Source organism: Ursus arctos, unplaced genomic scaffold (assembly GCF_023065955.2).
Source record: "Ursus arctos isolate Adak ecotype North America unplaced genomic scaffold, UrsArc2.0 scaffold_20, whole genome shotgun sequence".
Taxonomy (NCBI): Eukaryota; Metazoa; Chordata; class Mammalia; order Carnivora; family Ursidae; genus Ursus; species Ursus arctos.
Window position 1 is genome coordinate 40723573 of NW_026622875.1, and position 12677 is coordinate 40736249.

Genomic DNA, 12677 nt, shown 5'->3' on the forward strand with positions numbered 1-12677 from the left:
TTCATACTATCTTCAATTATGAGTTCTAGACTCCTAATTCCCTTTTTAGATAAAAACTTTTCAATTCAGAAACATAAGCCAAAGGAAAGACTGTAACATGAACTGACAGCATGCCAAGTTTCTTCTATGAGTCTGATAAATATTCATAATGGTGATTATGATGCCAAGTCATTATTTGCATGCAAAGGTTTTCCTTCCTCAAAACACCTTGATCTTAGTATTTTGGGTTTCACTAGATTAAAAGCAGAAGTGAATCCTATTACAAGGCCACTTCCCTTCCCTTTTCCCAAATCTATAACCTTGAAACTAACCCCTTTTCTGAATAAAGGGGTTTAAATAGTTTGGTGGCTTTCCAGTTTGGGGGTCCCAGCTCAGAATATCTGGAGGACTCAGCTTATGAGTTCATTCATGCAGAGTCCATTGGCATCCCTGTGCTTTGAAGAGCTGTTAGATCTCACAGGGTAGAGGTGAGTTGAGAAGGTGTCACAGAGGAGAAAGGCAGTCTCCACATAGGTCACAATTTTGTGGCTGTGTACACTGCACATACTGCACATCCGTTATAGCATTGGGCGAATAATAAAGGGTCATTTTTCCTTCACTTTACTTTTAAAATCCTTAATGTTACCTCTATGAACAATATATTGCCATGAAGAATGAAACGCCATGGGCTAAAACACTACACTTGTAACTAATGTCTCTAAAATTGGGTCACATCAAATCTATAACCTTGAAACTAAGCATTTCCTTTTAGACTTCGTGCCAATATACCCACCACTTAGAAGAATAAGTGCACGAGGGGGTGAAGTGGGAGAGAGAACCTAGATAGTAACCTTGATGACCTGATGAATGCGGTAAACTCACTCAACTACCTGGCACCTGGAGCTCCTTTAACCTCGGTCCCATTTCCCTACCCTACACAAGCCACTACATGATTTGATCTAAGAACTGAGGTGGAAAATGATTCAAAATGAATAATCAAACTTGCCTCCCAATTCCCCAAACCTGTAAGGTCCCTTAAGGATCTACAAGTGTACTTCTGCTCACGAGAGAATAACAAATTACCCTCAACCAAGGTAATCTTCACTAATTCTTATTTAAAAGGTCATGTTGAAAAGTAGAATACAGGTGTTAATATGAAAATTGTAACTTTAGTATGGTTAATAACATTTCAATCAACAAAATGGGCAGGAAAAGACCATAAAAATGTAAAAACCCCACCACTTCTGTAGTATTATGCTTTAATATTAAGGTATTCACAAAACGTTGGGGGGGGGATTTTGTCGAGACTAACTTCTCAGAAGCCTGTGGCTAAGGCACTATGTTCGGTAAAATCCACGCAGCGGGAATAAAACGCTGTTACCCTTTCTGTGCTGACATTAAGACAATTAACCCGAACGGAAGCAAGTGTTTAGGGCACGCCTTCTCACCTCCCTCCGCCTTGCGCAATCCCCGCGACCTCCAGTTCACCCTAGAGCACCCCGACATTGGGTGCCAAGTCACAAGTGCAAAGAAACTTACTCTTCTCGGGAGGGAGTGGCCCGCCTGTGTCTCGAAGTCCCTGGCGGGTGGGCTCGGATAGTGAACCGGAGCCAGGCTCAGGGCCCGGTCCCTCATGTCCTCGACACCCTTCCGGGCCCAAGCCGGGCGCCCCCAAACCCAGGCCAACCAGGCGCCCCCTCACCGCCCGCCCTGGCACCCCGTGTGACTCCTCTGCCCCGCACCTGAGGATGTTGTCCGCATAGGTGAGCAACAGCTTGGAGGCCTCCAGAAAGGTCTCCGGGGTGTTCTGGCACAGCTCGGCCACAGCCGGGGACGCGGAGCCCGACGAGCTGCCCAGCGCCGCTGCCGCCATGCTTGAGCGCCCGGGGCCGTCGCCGCCCCTCGCGCGCCGCGTCCCTCACTGAGCAGGCGCTACAGCGCGCGGCCTCCTCTGCGGCGAGCCGGGAGGGGCGGGGCGCTCGACCCGGAGGTGGGGGGCTTGGCGGGAAGGGGCGGGGGGCTTGGCGGGGAGGGGCGGGGCGGCCTCAGCCAGGCGGGCTGGGGGCGGTTCCGGGAGGGTCGGGGGTTTGGACCTGGAGTGATCGGGGTGTCGTCGCCTGGGCCTCGGGGCTTCGATCAGAAAGAAGGGGCGGGGTGCTTGGTTGTCAGGGCCCGGGGGCTTCAGCTAGGAGGGGCAGGGGGATGCTGGCCGGTGATGGGCGGTTTGTCCCAGAAACCAGGCTCTTTCCGCGCCGCAGGGTGCGCTTCGATTGATCCAGCCACGAAGGTGGGGAAACCCTCTAGTACAACCACTCTTTCCCCCCCCCAAACAAAACAACCTTACAGCTTCCTCCTCGCAGACTGCCAGGTGTTCCTAGACATGTGTGGATCAAGGAACTTCAGAAGGAAGGAGCAACAAATGTTTAAAATCAAACGGGTGTCTGTAAACTCTGCTGGGTTTCTGGTATATAGATTCTTTTTAGAATTAGAAGAATGATTGAAAATCTTTTTCATTAAGTACCAGTTCAAATAGTATGATGTCTCTGTAAAGAAGTAGTTTTCAAACCGCAGGTTGCAACGTAGTGGGTTGTGGACTCAATTTACCGTGTGGTGACCAGCATAAAACATATATACCATAAGGACAAAATAGAATAGAATAAAATGGAAGGAGGGGTTGGCAGTAAAAATATGCATCTCACATAGTAAGGGTGGGTATTATTCTGTGACTTTGTTTCACAGATAGATCATGTCATTAATATCCTTTATTCCTTTTAGAAGATGAATCCTAGCTTCTTTAATCCATTCTCTGCCTCACCATGTCCTTGAAAGTGTACTTTACCGATGGCTTCCTTCTTTGCAGACATACCTTTAAAACCTCAACAAATATTTTTCTTGACCTTATGTTTTTAAGGTAAGTTATTTGTGTAAGTAGCTTATTTAAATGTTCTTGATGATTTATCTTCTGTTTGCTTCTTAAATTTGAAGTTTTCTTCCAGTATCTCAGAGCAAGACCTTGAGCTATGCCATCTGCTTCAATTTCCATTCATCTGCTAGATACGTGGGAAAAGTTTTTAATAAGTAGGTTTTGGACCAGCTTCCAAGACTAGTGTGTTTAACTGATAGTATGTTACTAGCTGCTGTAATTAAAATTTTCAGTGACAAGAGAAGTTTCTTTCTTGCTCACATAACAGTTTAAAAAGCAGGTGTCATTAGTCAATGAGCGGCTCTCCTCCACGTAGTGACTCAGGCTCCCAGGCACCTTCCATCCTGTAGAATAGAGGTCAACAAACATTTTTTGTAAAGGGCCAGATTGTAATGTTTAAGGCTTTGTGGACACAGGGTCTCTGTTTCAACTCTTTAATTCTGCCACTGCACTTGTATTCTGTAGACAGTACTCTAATATGAATGGGCATGGCTGTGTTCCCATGAAACTCTGTTTACAAAAACAGGCAGCCTACTGGATTTGGCCTGTAGTTTGCTAACTCCTGCCATAGAGCCTCAGATACTTCTGCATTGTTAGTGGTTGGGCAAAAGGAAGGCATACCTGCTTCTTAACCACATGGGCCCAAAATGACATATAGCATTTTCTCTACCATATAATTGGAGAAAATGGAGCCCCATCTAGATAAAAGAGGGAAGGCTGGGAAATGTAGTCCCTAGCTGGACATGTACTACCCACAACTCTGAAAGATGGAAAGGTGCAGAGAAGAGGGCCTAGAATTATAGCTAGCTGTCTCTAACCACAAACTATATGCACCTTAATTTTTCTTTTTTCACATTTATTTATCCTTGTAATAGCTTAAGGTTATTACATACTATATAGTTTTTTGACTTTTATTTTTAAGTAATAGAACACTTTTTTTTTTTTCAAATAAATTCTTAGGAGGAAACCCAGTATATAGAAAACACCAAAGTGGAGATGCTCTGGAATTGAAGCAGGAGGGGGGGGCAGGAGGGACAGAATACCATCAGCTTATTAGCCTGTCTCTTGACAGAGATAATGGCCACCAGGCATTTGTGAGGAATAAGCAAACACGGTGTGAAAACCAATGCCATAGAGTTAATACTGTGATAATGATGCAGAGTTTAAAAAAATCATAGAAATCATCATTTTGAGGGTAATTCAGTAAATTATTATTTATTTTAAATCACCTGAAATTTAAATCATTCCAAATTACTGTTTACCAATACTCCTGTTGAAGTTCTCGAGTAACTACAATCTCTCCTGGATACCACCATTTATGCAGCTGTTAAGAGAGTTTTATAAGGGACTTTGACTTGTTCTTTTCCCTGTCTGCTTCTTCCACTAAGTCAAGTTGAAAATATTTTGATTTTTCAGTTCCTTGAGAAAAATTGAAGATAGGAGGCTCCTCTTAATCTCTTTATACTTACCATCACTTCAACTAAAGGGTGTTCTAGTTTTAAATCAACATTGAACTTTCCATTCTTTTACTTGATTTTTTTTTCCTCCAAAATAATGAATTTTTTTTTTCAGGATTCCAACTTTATTAAGCACACCATCATTAGAGTTGACACATGGTGGCACTATTCTTAAATGGAATAGAAAAAAGAAATAACCCATTAAATTTCCCCAGGGTCAGTTTTGACATAAAAAAGAAAACACTGACCTCAGTGAAGCCTTTTAGAAATTGTACGGTGATTCACTATTGCGTGATTGCATTAAGTAATTAACCAACAATTATTTATTGAGCACCTGTTGTGTACAAAGTAGTCTGATGGAGGACATAAGAGATTTTTAATCTAGTAGGAAAGACAAAACTGATGATCATACCTTACACACAGACAGTCCTTGAGCTGATGAAACAAAAAAGTTACTGTGAAAAGAAGAAAAAGTTATTTGGTAAAAAAAACACACAAAGCAGTGTATATGATACTAACCAGTAGAAGTGTATGTGTTTATTCATTCATTTCATAATTCAGTCATTCACTAAATATTTATGAAGTGGCTACTAAATGCCGGGCACTGTGCTAGATACCGTGAAGCAGTGAAGTAGATAAGCATGGGCCCTGCTTTCATGGAAGTTATAATGAGTTTATAGCCGTGGTTAGATCAGTATCAGCATCACCAGCAAGGAATATGGTACTAAATCATTTTATGGCTATTGGAGTATCATAGACATTCTTATCCCTTTTACAAACCAAAGGAAAGGAGATCAGAGGTAGAAATAGAAGTGAAATGACTTTTTGGTGGTTTTACTTTTCTACAAGATTTTAATTGATTTGTCACTCCTTATCCAAGATAATCTTGTGATATTACAAAAGAAAAAACAGCACATTAAAACTGGGTGTTTCCTAGGAGTTTGGGTTTAAAGAATATATTGTAGGTCTTTTCACACTGTAATTTCAACATATTGCATAACAATGAAAAGGGACAGCAAGCTTGGGTATTTCTCACTCACAACTTTTAATTATTTTATAACCACATGTGTTTATTTAATTCCTCTTAAGTTAACTCTATGGTTAATGAATGAAGGTCATGCTAAGAAGTGACTGAATAGGCTTGGATCAAGGAAAACGTAAGGTCATACTAGGGTTTCCTAAACTATTTTAGGCAAAGTACATTTCCAAACTCATTTATAACCAATACTAACCAGGAAAATCTGAGCTTGACCAAAATTCTTCTCTAGAGCTGGGAAAGAAGGAAGAGCACTCGGAAACAATCATTTCAAGAGACACTGTCCAGAAAGAAACAAATATGGCTGGGAGGATCAGATGCAGATTACATGGTCAATCCTTTATCTAAAAAAGAAAAAAGGACACAAATCTCATACCTGGGTTAGCATGTGAGCAAAAGATGGTCATCTATATAAATATCTTGCTTTCTTGTTGTTTTTTAAAATATTTCATGTTTTTCCCTTTATAGATTCACAGTTAACTCTGAACAAATGAAGTTGTATTTTTTAGACACTTAGAAATAAATGTCTACAATCTGTTTTTGTCTCCATTCTTGTTAGACATTGCACATGGCATTTTGAGCCTTGCCCCAGATCCAATAATTTTAAAAAGTAAAAATAGCTTTATTATTACAAAAGTACTATTTGTTTATTATAGAAAAGATACTACCTAAGACTAAGCAAAAATGGGGGAACTTCACAATCATTGTACATCCTTGCAGATCTGAAAATATATTTTAAATATGTTTATCTTACTATTTATTATTTATTAAAATATTTAATATATTTTAAAAGGTATATATACTGTTTTGTAACTTGTATCTCCTAACATGGTTTCAACATTTTTCCACAGAACATTCACTTACAAAATTATTTTAAACGCCTGCACAGCCTTTAGGTGTACTACAAAGTAACCCATTTCCTACTGTTAGGCACTTTGGTTAGTTCTACTTTACTATTATAAACAACTTTGGGAGGTACGGTAATAACTTTGAGGCTACAGTTATTTCCTTAATTCTTTCCAAGGATTTCAGTAGAATGTGACAGTGTCCTTTCTCCTAACAGATGGAAATATTTGGACATCATTACCCCGCCCCCCAAAATCCTTTCCTGATGGGCAAAAAAGCTATCTGATCGCGTCCTGATTATCATCCTGTCACTGAAGTCGCACGAGGGGAGCTCCCTCCCGTGCAACCTGAGCCTTGCCGCCTCCCGCGGTCTGACCTCCACCAAGGTGACGCGGCGGAAGGGCCACTGGCCGCACCCGGCTCAGACGCAGGGCGTGCGTGCGCGCGCGCATGAGCGGACGTGCGTGTGCAGACGGCGGCTGCGCGGCCGGCGCGAGGCCTGGTGAAGGTATCAGCTGCGTGCTACGCTTCTCCTTCCGCTCCTGCACCGCCAGATAGGGTGGGGGTTGGATCGGGAAAGGGGAGTCTGATGACCTGGGCCTGGTTTCTTTTCCTCTGGGAGTGCTTTCTTCGGGGGTGTGCGGTGTGCTTGAGAGGCGGTGTGGGGAGTTGGCCACGCCCCTCACTCCCAAACCCCGCCCTAGTCAAAAACCCAAATTTTCTCCACATTTTGAAGACCAATAAAGTTTACTTACCCCTACCTCAAAGAATAGGCCCTGAAGTGTTTTTTGTGTCATTGGCACCAGAAATACTACCTAGAATAAGGCCTCAGTAATCCTGATACAGGATGCTTCCTGCAGTCCATAAAAGGCCAGGAGTGCCTTTATATTTTTCATGGTGTAATTCTATTGTGGTGAATTGAATGACTCATCATTTCACCTCTTTGTCTTGGAATATCTGAGGTATTTACAGTCTAAAAAGGGAACTCAAAACAGTTGGTTTGACGATTAGTATAAATTAAAGTGATGTTAACGTTGTTTTCTTTGTGTTCATTAACAGCTCACACCGAGCACCTGAAAGAAGTTTTCGGCTATTGTTTCTTAGGCCTATAAGCTATTTAAACAACAGTGATTACCTCCTGCGCGTGTTGTGATCTGTTACAGGAATGTGTTTCTGATCATCTGAATCTCAACCATGTTGTCAAACTGCTTGCAAAATTTCTTAAAAATTACAAGCCCTCATCTATATTCAAGATTATGCCAGCGATTAATAGGAAGTAAAAGGAGGTTTTTAGGAACTGTGCCAACGTTCAGATTTCGTAGGCGGGTTGTCATTACAGGCATTGGATTAGTGACTCCTCTGGGTGTTGGAACTCAGCTGGTATGGGATCGTCTTATACGAGGAGAGACTGGAATTATTTCAGTGGTCGGTGAGGAGTATAAGAATATCCCCTGCAGTGTTGCTGCTTATGTGCCAAGAGGTTGTGATGAAGGTCAGTTCAATGAACAAAACTTTGTGTCCAAATCCGATATCAAGTCCATGTCTTCTCCTACCATTATGGCCATCGGGGCTGCAGAGTTAGCCTTGAAAGATTCTGGCTGGCACCCTCAATCAGAAGCTGATCAAGTGGCTACCGGAGTTGCAATTGGTATGGGAATGGTTCCTCTTGAAGTTGTTTCTGAAACTGCTTTGATGTTTCAGACAAAAGGTTATAGTAAAGTCAGCCCATTCTTTGTCCCTAAGATTCTCATCAATATGGCAGCAGGCCAGGTCAGCATTCGCTATAAACTCAAGGGCCCCAATCATACAGTGTCTACAGCCTGTACCACAGGAGCTCATGCTGTGGGAGACTCTTTTAGATTTATAGCCCATGGTGATGCTGATGTGATGGTGGCTGGAGGTACAGATTCTTGCATTAGTCCTTTATCTCTTGCTGGGTTTTCCAGAGCCCGTGCTCTGAGCACAAACCCTGATCCTAAGTTGGCATGTCGACCATTTCACCCAAAGAGAGATGGTTTTGTAATGGGAGAAGGTGCAGCTGTGCTTGTGCTGGAAGAATATGATCATGCTGTTCAACGAGGGGCCCGGATCTATGCAGAAGTTTTGGGCTATGGACTCTCGGGTGATGCTGGTCACATAACTGCACCTGACCCTGAAGGAGAAGGTGCCTTAAGGTAAAGACTTCTTTGTTTTGTTTTGTTTTTTAAAAAGATTTATTTACCTATTTGAGAGAGAGAGAAAGAGAGAGTGAGCACAGGGATAGGGGTGGGAAGGGCAGAGGGGGAGGGAAAGAATTCCAAGCAGACTCCACATTGATCCCAGGATCCCAGGACCCCAAGATCACGACCTGAGCCAAAACCAGGAGTGGGCCACTAAACCAACTGCACCACCCGGGTGCCCCAAGACTTGTTGTTTTATTTAAATATTTCTCCAAATAAGACATTTTATTAGACTTTCAAAGTAGGGAGTCCGATATTGTAGTATCTGCCCTTGGTGTACAGTATCTTTGATGTTTTTCCATTTTAGACAAGACAAAATGGTTTTGAATTCTTTGCTTTAACATGTTTGAAATATTTGAAAGCATTTGAACATCCTTAACAAAAATTAGATTTTAGTTAAGGCCTATAAAGTTGTAAAGAGGGCCATGTGTGTCTTTGCCAATTTTTCATGTTTCCAATTGTGCTTAGCAACTGTCAGAGTGCTTCCTCTCACAGTCCTCCTCTTTGGCCCTTCATCAGACTCAGACAGTAAAGTCAGCCCTTCTAGTTGTGTGTGGTCTCTGTGCCATTTCAACAGGGTTCTGCTTTTATTAAATCAGTACTTTCTAACTTTTCACCACCCAGGGACATTAAAATGCAGATTCTGACTCTAGGCCTGGGGTGGTGCTAGAGATTCTGCATTTCTAACAAGCTCCCATGAAACTGCTGCTGCTGGTCTGAGGACCACAATTTGAAAAGCAAGTTGGTATTGCAGAAGAGATAGTTAAGTTAAAAAAAAAAATTAATGTGTTAGCTAATAGACTAGCCTGCTTAGGTCATATTACGTTTTAAGCAGTTAACTTGACCAGGGGTTGGCAAACCTTTTCTGTAAAGGGACAAATAGTATTTTCATCTTTGTAGGCCATAGGGTCTCTGTCAACAATTATTCAAATCTGTCTTCTAGTGTGAAAGCAGCCATAGACAATACATAAATGAATGGGCGTGCTCCAGTGAAAACTGCAGTTGACCCTTGAACAATGTGGGTGGTTAGGGGCACTGGCCTGCTGTGCAGTCAAAAATTCCATGTATAGGGGCGCCTGGGTGGCACAGCGGTTAAGCATCTGCCTTCGGCTCAGGGCGTGATCCTGGCGTTATGGGATCGAGCCCCACATCAGGCTCTTCCGCTATGAGCCTGCTTCTTCCTCTCCCACTCCCCCTGCTTGTGTTCCCTCTCTCGCTGGCTGTCTCTATCTCTGTTGAATAAATAAATAAAATCTTTAAAAAAAAAAAAAAAATTCCATGTATAACTTTTGACTCCTCCAAAATTTAACTACTGATAGGCTACTGTTGACAGAAAGCCTTACTGATAACATAAACAGTCAATGAACACGTATTTTGTGTATGTATTATATACTGTCTTCTTACAATAAGGTAAGCTAGAGAAAAGAATATGTTATTAAGAAAATCATAAGGAGGAGAAAATACATTTATAGTACAATCCTGTAAAAAATCTACATGTAAGTGGACCCACACAGTTCAAACCCATATTATTCAAGGGTCACCTGTGTTTGTAAAAACAGGCATCTGGCCAGGGCCACAGTTTACTGGCCCCTGAATTATGCTTTTGAGTTTTAGTAAATAGTTCCTGGTGTCAAACATAGTAGCCAGCTAGATGAAGAAATAGTTATATTTAGGTGAAACCCTTCATCACACTTCACATTATACCCTGAGCTGCCTCTTAAGGAAATGTATGCAACCCAGAGATCAGGAACTAAAAAAGAAGGTGTTGACATTGATGATGTTTTCAGAGATTGTTCCAGAGAAATGTTTTATTTTCAGATTTGTTTGTTTGTTTTTTTGGCTTGGCACCGTACTTCATTTATTTAGAATTCTTAAAGCCTAAATAGAATTTTGAAAAGGTTATTTGAAGCACCAAAGTAATGGTGCAGACATTTTTAGATTATTGGGAAATATGCCAAGTTTTACATTTAAATGTGAGAGAAAAAATTAAAACATTTTTATAAATTTTTTCTCCATATTTGGAATCACTATACACACACACACACACACACACGCATGCACACGCACGCACACCCCACTGATAAAAAATTCCTAGAAGAAAAACTATTCTAGGTTTGAGTCAGCATATCATGAGTCAACATGATATTTTCCCCAGGGAAAAATATCAATTCAAATAAATGGAAATATATTTTGTTAGAGATTATAAAACCCATAGGCCTGTGTATTTATCTCTGGTGTTGAGTCAGTCCAGGTTACTGGGGGTGACTCATTATGCCCATGCAGATGGCATTCTAACTCATACGGTGATCCAAGTTGAGGTTCTGTTATTAGAGGAAATGATTTTCTTCATCCAGCATATATGTTTATTTCTTTCTCATAAAGCATATAGAGACTCCTGTGTTCAAATTAAACTTAGTTCTGATAAATTTCTCTCCTTATTTTATTAGATGTATGGCTGCAGCTGTAAGAGATGCAGGTGTACAACCTGAAGAGATATCCTATGTCAACGCACATGCTACTTCCACCCCATTGGGAGATGCTGCTGAAAACAAAGCTATCAAACATCTTTTCAAAGACCATGCACCTGCCCTTGCAGTTTCTTCAACTAAGGGAGCCACGGGACATCTGTTGGGAGCTGCAGGGGCGGTTGAGGCAGCTTTTACTGCTTTGGCTTGTTATTATCAAAAACTACCACCTACTTTAAACCTGGATTGTACAGAACCAGAATTTGATCTCAATTATGTTCCATTAAAGGCACAGGAATGGAAAATTGGGAAAAGATGTATTGGACTCACCAATTCCTTTGGTTTTGGTGGTACTAATGCAACACTTTGTATTGCTGGCATGTAGGACAAATCACTTATAATTAAACATAGATTTTTAAAAAAATATTATGAACTATATTAAGTGGACAAATAAAATATTATATAAATATATAAATATCAATCTGTGTATAAGTCTATATATCAATCTATATCAATACCCAGATACCCTTTATCTGTGTCAGGGTTTGTCAACTCTGCCACTATTGATATTTTGGACAGGATAATTCTTTGTTAGGGTAAGAGGAGCTGTCCTATATATTATAGGATGCTTGGCAGCACCCTCATCTTTACCCACTAGATTCCAGAAGCACTGTCTTCTCTAGTTCTGACAACCAAAAATGTCTCTAGACACTGCCAGGTGTTTTCTGGGTGGCAAAATCATCCCCATATAAGAACCACTGATCTCTACTTTTCTAATACTCTAGGTCAAACAACTCTTTGATGTTTCACCTGCTCTTGTTCCTTCCACAAATATTTGGTGAGTAGCTGCTCTGGGCTAGGCAAGGTTGTTGCATTGTACAACTCCAGGCATGCCATTCCCATACAACATAAGGAGAAGGAATACAAATACACCTGGGAGTTTGCCTCATTGATCGACACTCTGAATAAAGCAGTCAGTCAGCCAGCAATGAGCTATTTGCCCCTTCTATCTAGCTAGCTCTCTTTTCTTCATTTTATCTGTAGAGATGCAGTAAATTTGTGGCATTTCCCTAAACGTCCAAGTCATGAGTTCTCTGAAAGAAGAAGGTAAAATTGGTTTCTTACTCTTTTTGTATTTATGGTGGCATCTAGTGATTAACGGAGATAAAGGTCCTTGGGAAGTGGAGCAGAACTTGTTGGTGACTCCAGCCACATCACCTCAGCCCCCCTTCATTGCAGCTGTGGTAGACCGTGTTTGTGGCTGTTTCTAATGTCCCCCACAAGTGCTGGTGGTGCCTCTAATTTTCCACCTTGGGGCTTTTTCTAAAGATCTTTTGAGATCTCATTCATCCCCGTCTGGCTGCAAGTATTGGGGAGGGGATAGGGACAAGTTCCCTAGAGCAACATTCAAAACCAGTGAGGGATTGGGTTAGTGGTCAAATGCGTCAGCCTCCTCTCAGAGGGATATCTAATGTTCTCCGCAGTTCCTCAGAGGGTTTCTGGTCAGATAAAATTTCAGTGGTCAGGACATTTACCAGCTCAGTAACCCTCTTTACTGGCTTTCCCCCCCCCTTCCCTTTCCTCTCTCCCTGATCTTTTATCCTGCTTCCAGTATCACCTCCCAAACAAACTACCTTATGTTAGGCTCTGCTTTGTGGGGGACTCAAACTAAGCAAGAAGTATGTGTTGAAATGGGGGTTTATATAGCAAAGGGATGGCGTAAATAAGTGGATAAATGGAACATGTATACTT

General features: G+C 41.5%; 2 protein-coding genes and 1 long non-coding RNA gene across 5 annotated transcripts in view; 1 reads left to right on the forward strand and 2 right to left on the reverse strand.

Moving 5' to 3' along the window:
* The window catches only part of NGLY1 (N-glycanase 1), a 55524-nt gene extending 53564 nt beyond the window's left edge, over positions 1 to 1960 (reverse strand). The window contains exon 1 of one of the 2 annotated variants that reach the window (XM_026496890.4): positions 1722 to 1960. In XM_026496890.4, the coding sequence (XP_026352675.3) occupies positions 1722 to 1852 (131 nt within the window). In that variant the 5' untranslated portion in view covers positions 1853 to 1960. The remainder of the gene's footprint in view (positions 1 to 1721) is intronic. The other variant, XM_026496891.4, reaches the window with a different exon arrangement.
* OXSM (3-oxoacyl-ACP synthase, mitochondrial) lies at positions 1890 to 11400 on the forward strand. 2 transcript variants are annotated; one of them, XM_026496893.4, is made up of 5 exons: positions 1890 to 1969; positions 2755 to 2890; positions 6459 to 6749; positions 7301 to 8415; positions 10908 to 11400. In XM_026496893.4, the coding sequence occupies exons 4-5, from the start codon at positions 7436 to 7438 to the stop codon at positions 11308 to 11310; spliced, it is 1383 nt and encodes a 460-aa protein (XP_026352678.1). In that variant the 5' UTR covers positions 1890 to 1969; positions 2755 to 2890; positions 6459 to 6749; positions 7301 to 7435; the 3' UTR covers positions 11311 to 11400. The 2 variants fall into 2 exon arrangements, with proteins under 2 accessions (XP_026352678.1, XP_057171900.1); XM_057315917.1 differs by lacking the exon at positions 1890 to 1969 and adding an exon at positions 2203 to 2266.
* On the reverse strand, positions 2884 to 6462 carry LOC113253865 (uncharacterized). The gene is made up of 4 exons (XR_008960621.1): positions 6260 to 6462; positions 5592 to 5739; positions 4772 to 4814; positions 2884 to 3246 (listed from the first exon to the last, which is right to left on the reverse strand). It is a non-coding gene; the product is annotated as an uncharacterized LOC113253865 (long non-coding RNA).
* Positions 11401 to 12677: the final 1277 nt, after the last annotated feature.

Bases quoted from the DNA above. Each gene is read 5' to 3' on its own strand.
- OXSM (XM_026496893.4), top strand. From the start codon at position 7,436: ATGTTGTCAAACTGCTTGCAAAATTTCTTAAAAATTACAAGCCCTCAT. The intron at 8,416-10,907 runs GTAAAGACTTCT...TTATTTTATTAG, and splicing joins GAAGGAGAAGGTGCCTTAAG to ATGTATGGCTGCAGCTGTAA.